Source organism: Helobdella robusta (genome assembly GCF_000326865.2).
Source record: "Helobdella robusta unplaced genomic scaffold HELROscaffold_3, whole genome shotgun sequence".
NCBI lineage: Eukaryota > Metazoa > Annelida > Clitellata > Rhynchobdellida > Glossiphoniidae > Helobdella > Helobdella robusta.
The window spans coordinates 2,136,116-2,151,150 of record NW_008704501.1 but is presented as its reverse complement, the minus strand read 5'-3'; the positions used below and the strand labels follow the sequence as shown (position 1 = coordinate 2,151,150).

Below are 15,035 nucleotides of genomic sequence, written 5' to 3'. Positions count from 1 at the left end.
AAGCTTTCCACTCTTTCATACCACCACTCAACCCCGTCCTTGCGTCCGTCCTATTAATCACACCATGAACACATTTCTTACATTTGAACGTGCCTTCCACCTTTTTCAGTGCCCCCCTCACACCACTACATCTCTTATGCACCCATTTCTGACATCCTATACACAATACCGAGTTAGCCTTCACTCTCCTGTCACATACCCCACAGGGGTCTATTTTACTTATCACTCGCTCCCCACCTTCCCCACTCACCATTACCTTCGTCTTACCAATATTAACTTTTAACCCTTTCTTTTCAATAACACTTTTCCATCTGTCAAATTTTAACTGCAATTCTTCCATGCTATCAGCCATCAAGACTAAATCATCTGCATACAAAATCTCAAATAACAACCCCTCCATTATATTTCCACACACAACATCCATCACAATTGCAAACAGAAACGGTGATAACACTGATCCTTGATGCACTCCTACCTTAACACTAAAAGCGTCCGACATCCCCCTTCCAACCCTCACCTTTGTCTTTGCCAACACACAGTCCCTGTGTGTTGGCTACGGCAACACACAGGGACTGTGTGTTGCCGTAACCAACATCAAACATCAAAAAGCCAACAAAACCCAAACCCAAACATCTCCATCCTTACCACTCTCCCAATTTTCAGCCACCTTCACTTCAAATGCCTTCCTCACCTCTGCATCCTGCAACTTCCATGTCTTTCTTTTTGCCACCAACTTATCCACCAACTCCCACTATCACTTGATTGACTACAACCATCATATCATTTCTTAACGCTCATGAAATGCAACTGACCTTATCGGTGTTGTTTTCAAGAGGACAGACCACAATAGGGGTGCTGATATTTTTGGTAGCGTTGATGATTTCTAAGATTCTGGGCACACCTTGCGTGATATTCATGGAGGCAACTCCAGCAAAATGGAAAGTTTTCAAGGTCATCTGAGTGCCCGGCTCACCTATGCTCTGAGCTGCCAAGGCACCCACGGCCGTCCCTGGTGTGGTTAAGAGGTTTGTTCATTTTACCAGGCTCTATTTTTGTTAAGTACTTGCATTTGTTTTGGAGTCAATTACGATACGCCTTTCACACTCGTTTCATTAATTTGACTTTAAGAAATAAATATTTCAAGATGCTACAGCCTGAAACTAGTTTTTAAGAAGTCAACAGAATAACAAATGAAATTAAATTACGAAAAAAATGCGAATCATGAGAATCATACCGGGCTCCATCTTGGCCTTCATGAGCTTGTTGTAGCACGTGTTAAGGAATCTCTCCAACTGAGTTCTTGAAATTTTGCTGATTTCACACAGACCTTCAAAATTATTCATGAGCGTGTGGATAAGCAGTTGCATGCATGCAATCATTCATCACATGATGAGCAGGTTCATAGTGGTACAATGCATAATAAATAAATAATGTATTTATCAGAATTCATACTTTGTTGAAATTATTAAACAATGAATATTCGACTTACCAGAAATTAGATTGAACATTATTAGGAGAACAACCAAGCTAGAAACAGACATGTGAATGAATTGAAAGCATAAACAAAAAATCTGAACTTGAAATAAAACTAACTGCCAGGTGGTACCCTTTTGAGACGGAGGTTGTTGGCGAGGGCATCCATGTACTTTCTGTGGGCAATTAAATGATGAATAACATGCAAATAACGCGCGTGGAAAAAAGGCCAAATAGGTCAAACGAAATATACCTTAAATGTCTTCCAAAGTTGCTCGCTCTTTCAAGAGTTTCCCAGTTGGATGTTGTTACAACCGGGGCATCAGTTTCCATGTCAGTTTCCGGGTTAATGGTACATCTGTTTGCTTTGTTTTTAACATTCAACTTGAAACTTCTCAAACATTTGAACTCCTCTGCCTCAAGCAGCCTTGAAAATAAAAGCATCACTTGATCAGCCGTGAGAGTAGTTTCGTCTTGGCAGGGATATTCCTTCTGAAAATAATTATTAAACAGTCAACGAACGACCAGTCTGGTTATCAAATTTTAAGTTAAAAAATAATTTAAGTAACGAAAGCAACAATTTTTTATGCAGAATGAACTGTGCAAATATTTTTTATGAAAATAAAAGCAGCAAAAATTTAGATAATATAATACAAGACTCACAACAATCTGCTGCATCACCCGTCCAAAATCAATCGCCCGATTGGCCTCCTTAGCAGTCAACTTGCCATTCTTGCTTTTGTGGTACTTGGTCTCCATAGCCATGGGATCGAGGCCGTCAGAACCATAAACAAACTGCACCACCTCTCCGATCGAGTTCCTCACCGTTTCATCGTACTGGCAACAAAGGTCCTCAAGTGCCTGCATTAGTAGTTAACAAGTTTCTTTTCAGTGCAACGTTCGTCATTTTGTCTTTGTTGTGCAAATTCATAAATATATTCTTATATAAAATTTCTAAAATGGTTTAAAAAACGAAAAGTAGATTAATCAGAATAATTCATAAAATATTTTTTCAGCATCTTTTCAAAGAATAATATAAAGTGTGACAAAAGAAAGTACCTAAGGAGAGAGAGAAAGAGAGAGAGAGAGGGAAGGAGGGAGGGAAGAAAGAAAGAAAGAGAATTCAACCTTGACCAATCTTCTCTGCATGTAACCAGTTTCGGCAGTTTTGACGGCAGTATCCACCAGACCTTCTCGACCAGCCACCGTGTGGAAGAAAAATTCGGATGGGGTCAACCCTGAATAGAAACTGTTCTCGACAAAACCACGAGCTGCCGGGTCTTTTGCTGGATGGATGGATGGATGGATGGATGGTAGGTTAGATAGATGGACGGATGGATGATGAAGTAGATGGATGGTTGGTTAGATGGGTGGATGGATGATGATAAAATAGATGGATACACTTGTGATAAGATATGCGTTTGTGAATGAGTAAGAAAAATTAACTAACAGTGTTTGTCAAAGTAAGGAAGAGCCCTGTCCTCAAATCCGTGTGGAACCCTCTTGCCACTGACAGACTGCTGGCCGACACAGGCTATCATCTGAGATATGTTGATGTTTGACCCTGAAAGGTATGGATTGTTTAGATTGAAATTCTTCATGCAACTGTTTGTAAAATAAAGTTCGATCGAACAATACAACATCAAATGAAACCAACCTTTAGATCCAGAGAGGGCCATGATGAGAGGACTGTTTGTCTTTGGCAACTCTCTCAAGCAGGCATCAGCAGCTTGTTCTCGAATGTTTGACAACTCTTTCAATAACACCCCCTATAATGGCCAAAATGAAAATATTTTACATGAAAAAACAAATCATGTAGTTAACTTTCAATCAATAGCGTAATATAAAAAAAATAGCCCACATCAACAAACCACCCCACCGAACGATCCACCGAAGAACCAACCCCACCAACTGACCTCAAGAGTTTCTTCCTCTGAGCAACCTGGCATGACTTGCAACTGACCATCCAGCAATTGTTTGATGTAATCATCGCATTGGCGGTATCTGGTCAGTAAAGTCAAGTACAAAACGGTTATTGGGAAAAATTGTTGGCAGTTACCAACAATACAACTACATGAAACACGCCAATATACAAAATCTTCGCAAACGAGAGTGTTCAGAATTTTTTAAAACAGCAAGCAACAAATAAACTATTTGTTCCATCTAATATGAAAAATGGCGTAGTTATGATGTCTAAAGAAAGACCTAAAAACGAGTTCAATGAGATTTGAATGTCTCTTGTAAAACAACTCAGACAATCATGTTTCAAACCCAACATAAACAAAATTACTAAATAATCTATAAAAATTCAAATATTATATTTTAAGCGAAGAAAAATTCAATAAAAATAACATCAATTTAATCCAAAAAAAACTCAAAAACATGACATACCCGGCATGCAGTAACTGAGACTTGGTATGAAGGAGAGCTTTGCCCGGCGTGACGTCACCAATGCCGATGGAGAAACCTCTTGTCACTGTTGGTTTTACAGGGACAATAATTATTACAACTGTCATACAAATGCTGAAGTTTATTGTTGTATTTAATTATTATTAATGACTGTTGTTATTATTAATGTTCTATATAACTTTATAAATTTGTACTGCATTGTACTGTTTTTGTATGTGTTCATCTGGTTGGTTATATCATTTGTACTATGTGGTGTGCTGATTTAGACATATTTTTCGTACGCTATGTGAATCAAATGTTAAGAAGTGAATTGAATAAAAAATAAATAAAGTGATCAATCGTTGAAATGATGAAAACAATGCCGCAGATGAAATGAACTAGAGAAAACCCTGACTGATATAAGCGGATGCCAGTTTGGAAATCCTGGATAGAGCATCGGCAGCGTGTACTTCTCCGAATGCTCTCAGGATCATGTAGAAGATGTTGGACTTGCTGCCAGATCCCAGGTGACCCTTCTCCATGTAGCCCGCCAGCAGACTGCTGCTATCCACAACCACAACTGAATGAAACAGAGCACGCAGAGATCAAAGTTAGCATCTACAATGTATCGCATTTATAAAGTATCAGAAGCCAAGTTACAAGGAGTTGGAAACTGTAAGGAAAACTTTATAAAACATAAAGCACAGAAAACTTAAAAACATAATAAACTCAGATTAATTTGAATAGATAAAAATAAAACTACTTGCATCATTAAATAATTAAATCGGAAAATAAAAATAAATTATGTTCGGTTTTATTTTGATATAAGTATATAATCTTAACATTTGCTTCCAGTTTAAAAAAAAACCATAGAAGATAACTAACAATTATCATTGGGATTTCTCTCCTCTGTCTTGCAGTTTTTGTTATAATCTCTACAACTATAGCAGAGATCTGGCATCAGGCTGTCAGTGAGCCTGTGATAGTTCTTGCAACACGTGACACACAGCTCGTCAGCTGTGCCGCTGGCGCTTTGCAACAACTGGTGACATTTTTCGCAGATAGATGGGTCTCGGCAGAATTCTTGAAGTTTCATTTTTTCTAATTTTTCTTTGCATCTAAAATTTTGAAAACAGGTCAGATAGATAGTTAAGTAGAAAGATATTAATAAAATTAAGCATCTTTATATCACATTGAAACCGGAGCAGTCAATACAGGTGTAAATTGTTATTGAAAAAAAAAATATAAAAATTTATTATTGTTAATTTATTTAGTCCTGGGTGGAGCGATAAAAGAGGATCCGTAAAGCCAACGTCTGCACCCAAGCAAAACAGAAAAACCGGCAATGAATAGAAAAGAATGAAAGAACAGCTTTACATAAAAAAAAGTTAATTAGGAATCCCAAAATAAATTATCAGTTTCAAATACACTTTACAGCTACGAACCTGCAGCAGATATAATTTTGTTTTTCCTTGTCGTCAACTCTCTTGCCACTGCACTTGGACCTGAGGTTGATGAGGACGGGAGAGTCGGGGGACGGCCTCAACAGCAAGCTGAAGATCTGCTTACCTGTCCACAACTCTTTTGGCTGCAAATCAAATTGAAACAAACGAGAGAGGTGATTTTTTTAACTTAGTCTTTAGAAAACATTAAAAACCGATTTAAATAAATTTTTAAACATGACGCTGCGGATAATCATGATCCTCCTCCTCATCATCATCGCCATATTCCTTATCATCATCATAATCCTTATCATAATCATAATCCTTATCATCGCCATATTCTTTATCATCATCACAATCCTTATCATCATCATAATCCTTATCATCACCATAATCCTTATCATCACCATAATCCTTATCATCATCATAATCCTTATCAACATAATCTCCTTATCATAACAAAAAAATCCATCATAATCATAAAATTATCATCATCTCATAATCTATCTCATCATCACAATCCTAATCATCATCACAATCCTTATCATCATCACAATCCTTATCATCACCATAATCCTTATCATCATCATAATCCTTATCATCAACATAATCCTCGACTAACCATCCCACCACGATAAATTAAATAAATGGTTTGTTTTTAATTCGTCAAGATAATGAATGAGATAATCTCAGGAGCAACCTTAATGATGGCAGGCAGAGGCAGGACGACTTTCCTATCCCGAGGTCCAAGGATTGAAACTGCTAAGCGGTTGGCTGCGGCTTTATCAAAGAAGACATCCTTTTGCGTCAGCAGATAGGAACCTGCAAGTTTAGAGGATACGTGGGTGGATTACAATCGGGCTTTTGCTGTTAAATAACTCTACATAAAAACAAACAAACATGAAAGTAAGCGTGAGATTATTTAACCTGTTATAAAGTCCTGGATAGCTGCAATCAATGGCTCGCCGTTCCTTGGACTGATGATGTTAGATTTGGACTGCAGGTTACGATAGAAATATTAAAACGAATTTAAATTTACAAAAATAGCATTTAAACTTTTTAAAAATAGTCAATTTGTTTTAAAATTCGTTTTCATTATTTACTTTAAAAATTTTTCTGACAAAAAATTGTCTTATAACACGAATAAAGAAATAAAGAAATACATTAGATGAGTTGTTCATCTGTAAAGAAATACAACAAATGAATTGTACTTCTGTAAAGAGATACAATAGGTGAATTGTACTTCTGTAAAGAAATACAATACAATAAATGAATTGTATTTCTATAAAGAAATACAATAGATGAATTGTAATTCTGTAAAGAAACACAATAAATGATTTAAATGAATAAATACAATAAATGAATTGTATTTCTATAGAAATACAATTCATCAGTTAATATTGTTTAACTTGAATTGTTTTGAATAAATTTCTCAATAATAAAACCGATAAAATTGGAAAACTAAGAATATCAGTTAGTCCAACCTCCTTCACAAAATTACTCCAACAAGCTAATGAACCAGCAAACCCGCCAACCGATCAACCAACAAATCAATCAAACGATCATCAAACCAACTAACGAATCAACCAATCTGCAATGACATGAGCAAACCAACCAATCAACCAACCATCCAACCAACCATTCAACCAACCAACTAACCACCCAACCAACCAACTCACCCCCATCAGCATGATGGCCTCAGCTTTGGCTTCTTCAGTTTGTGGCAGGTGCAGATTCATCTCATCCCCGTCGAAGTCAGCATTGAATGGATTGCAGCAGCACTCGTTGAACCTCAGCGTCCTATACGGCATTACCTTGGCCTGCAAATTCGTTGTCGACGTAACATAAATTGCTGCAGTAGTATCAGTAGTTACAATAACTGCTGCAACATAAATACACCAGTGAGACTAACAATATCACATTGATAATGGTTATTATTGTTTCAGCTGAAATAATAAACAGCATAATCAATAATAATAATAATAATAATAATAATCCTTCATGTGTTATTCTTTCCTATGAGTTTTGATAAGATTGATAGAACGACAACCAATAACGAAATGATAAGTTATAAGGCAAACAAATTGTTACATAGAAGGCTTGTATGGAGAGTCTATGTAGGGAGGGCTGCCTGTTGAAGAGAATGACGTCACCATCCATCAGATGGCGCTCCACTATGTCTCCCACTTTCAACTCTTGTGCTAATGTGTCCCGATTTTTGAACCGGAGGAAAAACCTGGTGATGAAATTATTGAAAAATGACGATGATGTTGACGTTGATAGAGCGATGATGATGAAGAAGCGATGATGATGATGATGATGATGATGATGATGATGTCGATGATGAAGAAGTGATAATAAAATAACTGGAAGACGATGATGATGACGTCTATGATGAAATGTGATGAAGCGTGATGATGAAGTGTTGGTGATGGCGATGATGTGGTGATAATCTGATTAAGGGTTGATGAAATAAAAGTGAATTGATGATGTTGAAGGTAAAATGATGACGGAATGAACGTGAGTTGACGGTGTCGAAGATTAAATAACAATGGTGAGTGGATGATTGCATGATGATGATGATGATGATGATGATGATGATGATGATGATGATGAGGTGGTAACATTAATGTATGGAGCTCTAGTGATGAGATAAGATGGAGGTGATTATTGAGATGATTACAGAAATGACGATGACGCAATATGATGATAGAAACAACACCATAAAAGAGACATAACGATGATGCTGGTAATAAATAGATAGAAAGATAAATAGGAGCATTAGCCCTTATATTGTGAAAGCCGGGCAAACAACATTAGCAACACAAGTAAGCAGCATCACGAAGACAAATGCATTTATGCTGGCATAGCAGATCTTATATTACTGCACTTAGAGATATTAAAGTTTTTAATAATATAGAGAAGAGAAACAGAAAGTAAAAATATGAGAAAACTTCTGCCAGGAAAAAAAACACGTGGCGGCACTGAAAACGAAACCAACTAACTTATTCTTGCTGTCCCTCTTCTCAACGTAGTTGGCTCCAGGGTGGACATCGCATCCGTTCATCACCAGCTCCTGCATTCTCCGTCTGTTTATGTGCGTCACCCGCTCTGGGAAGGTCAGAATCTTTGCCATGTGAATTGGCACTCCAACCTTTAAAGTTCACATAATTTTAAAACTTACCTTCAAATATTAACAACATTAAACGACATATAAAAATTGTAAGGAGCATGAACCACAACGAAACACACGCAGCTAAACAAGAGACCTGATCGATCCTCAGATTAGGATCAGGAGATATTACAGTCCTGCCAGAAAAGTCCACTCTCTTCCCCGACAAGTTCCCGCGGAACCGACCCTGCTTGCCCTTCAATCTTTGTATGAATCCTCTCAGCTGCTTCTTTGACTATTAATTGATGGATTGATTTCAATCATAGCACGTCAAATTAACGAAATCATTAGTAACACTGAACGGGTCCAACACGACATATACAGCAAGTATAGTATAAACATCAAAAGCCACCACGCAGATCAACTAACATCCTGACTTGTCTTCGGCACTCCAGAGAGCTCACTGTTGTACAGCTGAGCCACTTGCAGTTGCAAAAAATCCCATACTTCCTACAATGAAATAAAGTCATATGTCAATAAATACACATTTATACATGTGAACAAGAAATGAACAAACGAATGAAGCAAAAAATGGCAAACTGGCTCAAGCCTTCCTTAAAGCGCCCACCTGACCTCTAAGGAAGGGCAACTACAACGACGCTAAAGAAAAAAGCTTTTCAAAAAAATACGACACCAACCAAAGTTAAACTTTTAATCCAAGTTAAACGAGAAACAAATTACTTTCATTCATATAAAATAGAGTTTGAGAAATGTCTATAAATAGTGCAAAATAATCAAAATAAAAAAAGATAAATTAGCGAAAATAAAAATGTAATAGAGCCAAAATAATGAGTAGAACAACAGCGTGGTAATGTTGAAAAAAAAACAAATAAAGTAAACAGCCAAGCAACCAACCATGAACCTGGACATCCAGCAGCCAGACTGGACGAGAGAAACGAGGTTCCTGTTCTGCTGGACGATTTCAAAGAGACGCATCGTGATGTCATCTTCAGTCCTGTGGGACAGTCATTGTTTCATAATTTTCAAACATCACGTTGTGTACTCATGATGAATCATTAAATGGTAATGTTTCAGCATCAGTAAACTACACTATATACATTTTAACAAATCTAATGCATGTTTATAATTGTACGTTAGCAGTATAATAATAATAATAACAATTAAAGGACCAATTGCTCAAAATTTAAAACAACAAGTCAGAAATCAACAAATCAAAAAGCAACAGATCAAACAGCAACAGATCAAGCAGCAACAAACTGAGAGGCAGCAGACCAATCATGAAGAGATCGCACAAGTGACTAACGTTCCAGCCTTAATTTCCGAGACAACGGAAGGTCTGATGCAGATGGGAGGGACCAGGATCCTTGTAATGATTAATTCTTCTGGTCGACTAAACCTGGGGTCCATCAAAAGCAGTGGTATATCCTGTGATGTCATCAACATTTTTTAAATTAACTTTCTCAGTATACCTTCAACATTTTTCGAAAATATTTTTAAGTAGTTATTGATTCCGTTCCAATACGATTGCCAATGCTTGCTGATATAATGGAGTACAATGTAAATTTGATGCTCAAACCCATTAACACACAAACACGCAGATGGGGGGAAGAATTTTATTGGGAAAATGAATGGCAAGAGCAAGTCTAGGAATGAACAAATGACATTAACGTAATCGACTCAACCAGTTAAGTTGCATGGTTTTGTGGTTTTTAGGTGCAACGATACTTCACACACCATGCATGAAAGACCACATTTTTATAAGTTGTTTTCTATACAATATAAACAAGGAAGATATTTATGAACTAAATAAGGTAGCGCACCATTATATGAAATAAAGTTAAAATAAACTAACTTCTTCAGGTATCCTGGAAAATAAATTCAAGACCACCAGCTGGTTCAATATTTCCTGGACAAACAGTTAAAAATTGAGAATTTGAATGAAATAGAAAACACATATATTAAATAATGCCTATACTAATTATAAATCTAATACACATTCTTAATAAATAAAGATACATATATTAAATAATGCCTATACTAATTATAAATCTAATACACATTCTTAATGAATAAAGCAGAGACTTGTACAGCTAAATTAAAAATTGAATGCCATACCAGTTCAATCCGCATGCACTCCATGTCATACATATTTATATGTGCGTGCAAGCAAGCATTATATTAAATATCCAAGCTATGGCTATACACCGGACAACTAACACAGAAACTGATTTTCTTAATCATGTAAAATTAAATGAACGAATTGATACAAAACCTGAGTTTTAGGTATTAAATTAAGGACTTCTTTGTTGGTTGCTACTGCATATTCAAAGCTGTCCATAAACTCTACGACTTTGTCATCAAGAGTCTTCTTACTGTGTTGGTACTTATTGTGGACGATTTTCAATAGAGCACATTTTTTAACCACACCTTCAGGCATGCAAATTAATAATTCGAAATTAAGTAAATTAAAATCATTATTCAATCCTTTTTTTTTATAAAAGTGTCATCATCCTTAGACTAGAATCTCTCTCTCTCTCTCTCTCTCTCTCTCTCTCTCTCTCTCTCTCTCTCTCTCTCTCTCTCTCTCTCTCTCTCTCTCTAAGCATTGAAAAAATACTGACTAACAGTTGTCAGTGTCCAAAAAATTAAGAAAGCAGAACGTGCAATCAATTAAAAACCGTTAATAAAATAAAAGTGCTGAAGAGGCATTGCATGAAAAGATCAAAGGACAAACAGTAATTACAAAGATAGTCATTCTGATGTTTGGAGGGCGTGATTAAAAAGTTATAATGATAAACATTTAGAGAAAGAAGTTGGAAAATCAACATATGAGGCAGAGAAGAAAATAATGAAATAGATTTTCCTGATTTAGCAGGCCGCCATACAACAATGATGAAATTAATGCTGATCCAGTGTTACTAACCATTATATTCCCCGCAGTAAGGACATTTGCTGGTTTTCTTACAGAGAAGCTGGATATGTTTTCTCACGTTCTTCTTCTCCAGGTACATCATGTTGGGTCGAGTGGCGCGTTTCATCTCCAACTCCCTCTTCTCCGGGCTTAACATCACCCTACTGCATTTCTACAAGCAATGACATCAACATCTTTACTCGAAATTTATGTAAATATATGGCTGTAGCATCAGCCATCAGCCATCAATAAGCCAAAGCTGAACATTAGCATATACAAATTAGGTTTTAAAGTTTATCCAAAGTTTAAATTTTTAAAACGCCAATTGAATTACTGAAACAGGCAGACTGGTAGCAAGCATGCTGTCTAATATCAGTGAAATTAAAAGAAATATATATAATATAAAATATTATTAACTTTAAAACCAACAAACATCTGAGAATCAAAAACGAGAGAAGGACTTGAAATGCAGACACTCACCTTGCAGATGCACTGCAGTATGTTGATGATGGATTTGAAGAAGCCAACGTGGAAGCAGGGCATCTGAAGGTCAATGTATCCAAAATGACCGACACAATCCCCAGCGTTCATTCCACATGTCACACACGTCTTGTCCTTGCTACTTGCACCCTGAATTCATTCATTTATTTATTCGTTCATTCATTCATTCATTCATCTATTCATTCAATCGTTCGCTCATTCGTTCAATTCATTCATTCATTCAAGAAGCCACATAAAATATTTGCAAGCAAAGTTATAATCTTCTATGAAAGTCACATAATTACAATAAATCTATTCAGTTTGGTATGCAATGATTGATTTATATTTTCCATCATCATCATCACAGCACGATGCAGAAATGGATGCGCTTTGCAAGTGCTGAGCTGCTGTATGAAAGTGATGAACACTTTTCTATCTCCCGTTAATTTACCAATTCAGCCTGTCAGTTCCTACACACCTAGACTACATTCATATATGTGTATGACAACGAGAATACGAGAATGCGAACGAGAAAGTTAAACTATAGACCTATAAAAATTCAAGATTAAAAATACAAAAGAGTTCATAAAATTTAAAACTGATAAAACTGATATAATAAATAAAAGAACCATGCGCAGGTCCAGTACTCCATACTCAGATGCCTTTCTTGAGTTTTGCTCGTACAAACTGTTTGACACAATCTTCACGTGGGATAACTTCTGCATCTCTCCTGAGGACAGGAGACCAAAAGTGATACTGCTTCTGTTAGAGTTGAAACGTTACTTGTCAGTAAAAGTAGATATATTGTTAACTTTATTTTTCAGAAATCATCAATTTCTTACATAATTTTATTTCACTTCTACTAACTAAATTCTCATGTTCCTGATATAGGTATGGCTATAATCATTTTGAATACTACTAAAAATTGATCACAAAAATGGTTGAGCAATGTCATGAATGATGTAATAGCATCATATGAGTGAACATCAGTACAGATTTGATCAAGTATATGATCAAAAAGTGTATTCCCAGTTTTGTGTAATGCAACTTCCTTCTTGTTCTAACCAGTTTTTAAAGATTTCTAAATTAACTTTTAGAGAACTGTTCTACTAAAAAATTCCAAAAACAAATTATTTTGTACAACTTGTTTCATTTTACAATTATAAAAAAATTGTATACACTTATTATGCTCAATATAATTTTTGTAGTTAGTTAATAGAATTTGGTTTAAAGTAATTCATGCAATATAGGTTTGACAAGAACATTGTGACCATTTGTTCCACAAAAATGAGTCATGTCAAAATAAAGTCCAATTAATAAAATTAATAAAAAAATGAAATTAAATATTTATATAAATAATATCCAGTTGTCATTGAACAACTTTCAGCAACACACAAGTTTATTCAAACAAGCCATAAAATCTTGTCTCAAAAGGTTTGATGTAAAAAAATTTGTTGGCACTGTTGTATATACGTCAAAAAATAAGTTATGATCTCTGATTAGGAAATAAAAAAGCCTTTGAAAAAAAAGAATGCACACAAAACAATGAATCCTTCAATCCTTCAGCAAAAAAAAATTATCAGAGAAAAATGAGAAACAATTACAAGCCAAGTGCTTCAATGGTCACACAGAAGAGACGACATTCGTCATATGCCTGATGTAATGCTAGGATGCCAGCAATGCAAAATGCCAAAATCTAGAAAATTTTGGAATGTGCAGTGTGTAAAGTGAAAAGTGCATTTGGTCTGAGACTAAATATTAATTGTATAAACATTATTATCATGGTTTAAGGTACACGTTCGTTTCACATGTTCTTGCGAACATGCGCACACATGTGTATCTATCTGTACTTGTACGTATTTCAACACTGTACACCAAAGAAAGGGCTTCTGAGGCCTTTTGGAGAGATGCGCCCTACAAGTTCTGATACTGATACTAATGGTTGAATATTTTCTTTTTAATAAACTTTTTATAAACATGGGTTAAATTTTTCTATTATTATAGACTATTATATCGTTTTTGCTACAAATAATAAACACAACTCATAATTTTGATTTTTTTTTAAATTTGCCTTTTTTTATTTTTATTATTATAATTATTTATTAATAAAATAAATATTTATATATTAATTAATGTAAAAAACATGAAAAATTTTTTTGAACTTATTGTACATAGTTTGATGCATAACAAATTTTATGTAAGTATAAATTATAAATTATTGCTATTCAGGTATGGTACAAAATATATAAAATATTTCATCTAATCGAGGCTGTTTATTAATTTGTTAATGGTTTTTTTAGTGTTTATCTTTTAGTATTTATTAGTGTTTAACTCATTAGCGCCCAATGATCCCATTTGGGAACGTGTATATTTAGCGCTACATAAATTTTATATTTGCACAAGCTTTACATGTTTTGGCCAATCTATATTTATTAATAGTATATCTATGCAATACAGTCACGTGGTCTTTTGTATTGTCATCGCATGCTTTGGTAGCCATTTTAAAAATTTTGTATTTTTAAAAAAAGTTTTTAGTCTGTTTTCTGATTTTATTTCCAAGTAAGTATTATGTTTTATTTAAATTAAACTATTTTTTACTTATTCACAATTACTTCTTAATATTTTAAAATTATGAAATTAGAGGTTTATCTTAAACTTATTTTTTAAATGAGATATATGTGTTGACGTTCCCAATTGGGAACATTGGGCACATAAGGTACTATGATCCCAAATGGGAACGTAGTACCTCATGTGCTCAATTTAGTTTCTCATGATATTATAGTGATATATTTAATAATTTTTATTTTAAATTGTTTACAATTTAAGTATGTCTGAGAAGAGATTTCGTACTGAAGAAGTTCTTGCTAACATTATGGCAGATGAAAATGTGGATTTTGAAGAATCTGATGATGAAATTGAAGAATTTGAGCGTTTAGCTGACGCAACAGATGCAATTACGGATTCACAGACTCCAGTTGATGTAGTGTTGCTTCCTCCTACGAAGGTAGACAGCATTTCAGATGAAGAGATGATAGATGATGACGATTTGCTGCCATCAAACATGCCAAATGAAGTTCCTGGAAGAGTTGGTGTTCTTTTAGAACAAGCAGACGCACGTAATGATGTTGGATTACAAAAAAAAGATAAAAAATGTAAGAAGCCAGAACCAAAATGGACCAAAAAAATAAATTTCACTGGAAATCATCAA

The 15,035-nt window shown here is 35.0% G+C and overlaps 1 protein-coding gene across 1 annotated transcript in view; it reads right to left on the bottom strand.

Annotated features, from left to right (window-relative positions):
* HELRODRAFT_106408 (hypothetical protein) overlaps positions 1–15,035 on the bottom strand; it is a gene marked incomplete at its 5' end in the record, with an annotated part of 23,191 nt that overhangs the window by 6,142 nt on the left and 2,014 nt on the right. The window contains 27 exons of the mRNA XM_009021138.1: positions 813–1,009; positions 1,235–1,327; positions 1,594–1,649; positions 1,727–1,965; positions 2,155–2,334; positions 2,602–2,759; positions 2,924–3,037; positions 3,131–3,242; positions 3,390–3,477; positions 3,865–3,949; positions 4,277–4,441; positions 4,747–4,979; positions 5,307–5,449; positions 6,004–6,125; positions 6,231–6,300; positions 6,983–7,123; positions 7,395–7,539; positions 8,309–8,457; positions 8,573–8,710; positions 8,845–8,925; positions 9,331–9,430; positions 9,740–9,861; positions 10,289–10,342; positions 10,709–10,863; positions 11,360–11,519; positions 11,828–11,977; positions 12,457–12,589. Coding sequence (XP_009019386.1) covers positions 813–1,009; positions 1,235–1,327; positions 1,594–1,649; positions 1,727–1,965; positions 2,155–2,334; positions 2,602–2,759; positions 2,924–3,037; positions 3,131–3,242; positions 3,390–3,477; positions 3,865–3,949; positions 4,277–4,441; positions 4,747–4,979; positions 5,307–5,449; positions 6,004–6,125; positions 6,231–6,300; positions 6,983–7,123; positions 7,395–7,539; positions 8,309–8,457; positions 8,573–8,710; positions 8,845–8,925; positions 9,331–9,430; positions 9,740–9,861; positions 10,289–10,342; positions 10,709–10,863; positions 11,360–11,519; positions 11,828–11,977; positions 12,457–12,589 — 3,583 coding nt within the window. The remainder of the gene's footprint in view (positions 1–812; positions 1,010–1,234; positions 1,328–1,593; positions 1,650–1,726; positions 1,966–2,154; positions 2,335–2,601; positions 2,760–2,923; positions 3,038–3,130; positions 3,243–3,389; positions 3,478–3,864; positions 3,950–4,276; positions 4,442–4,746; positions 4,980–5,306; positions 5,450–6,003; positions 6,126–6,230; positions 6,301–6,982; positions 7,124–7,394; positions 7,540–8,308; positions 8,458–8,572; positions 8,711–8,844; positions 8,926–9,330; positions 9,431–9,739; positions 9,862–10,288; positions 10,343–10,708; positions 10,864–11,359; positions 11,520–11,827; positions 11,978–12,456; positions 12,590–15,035) is intronic.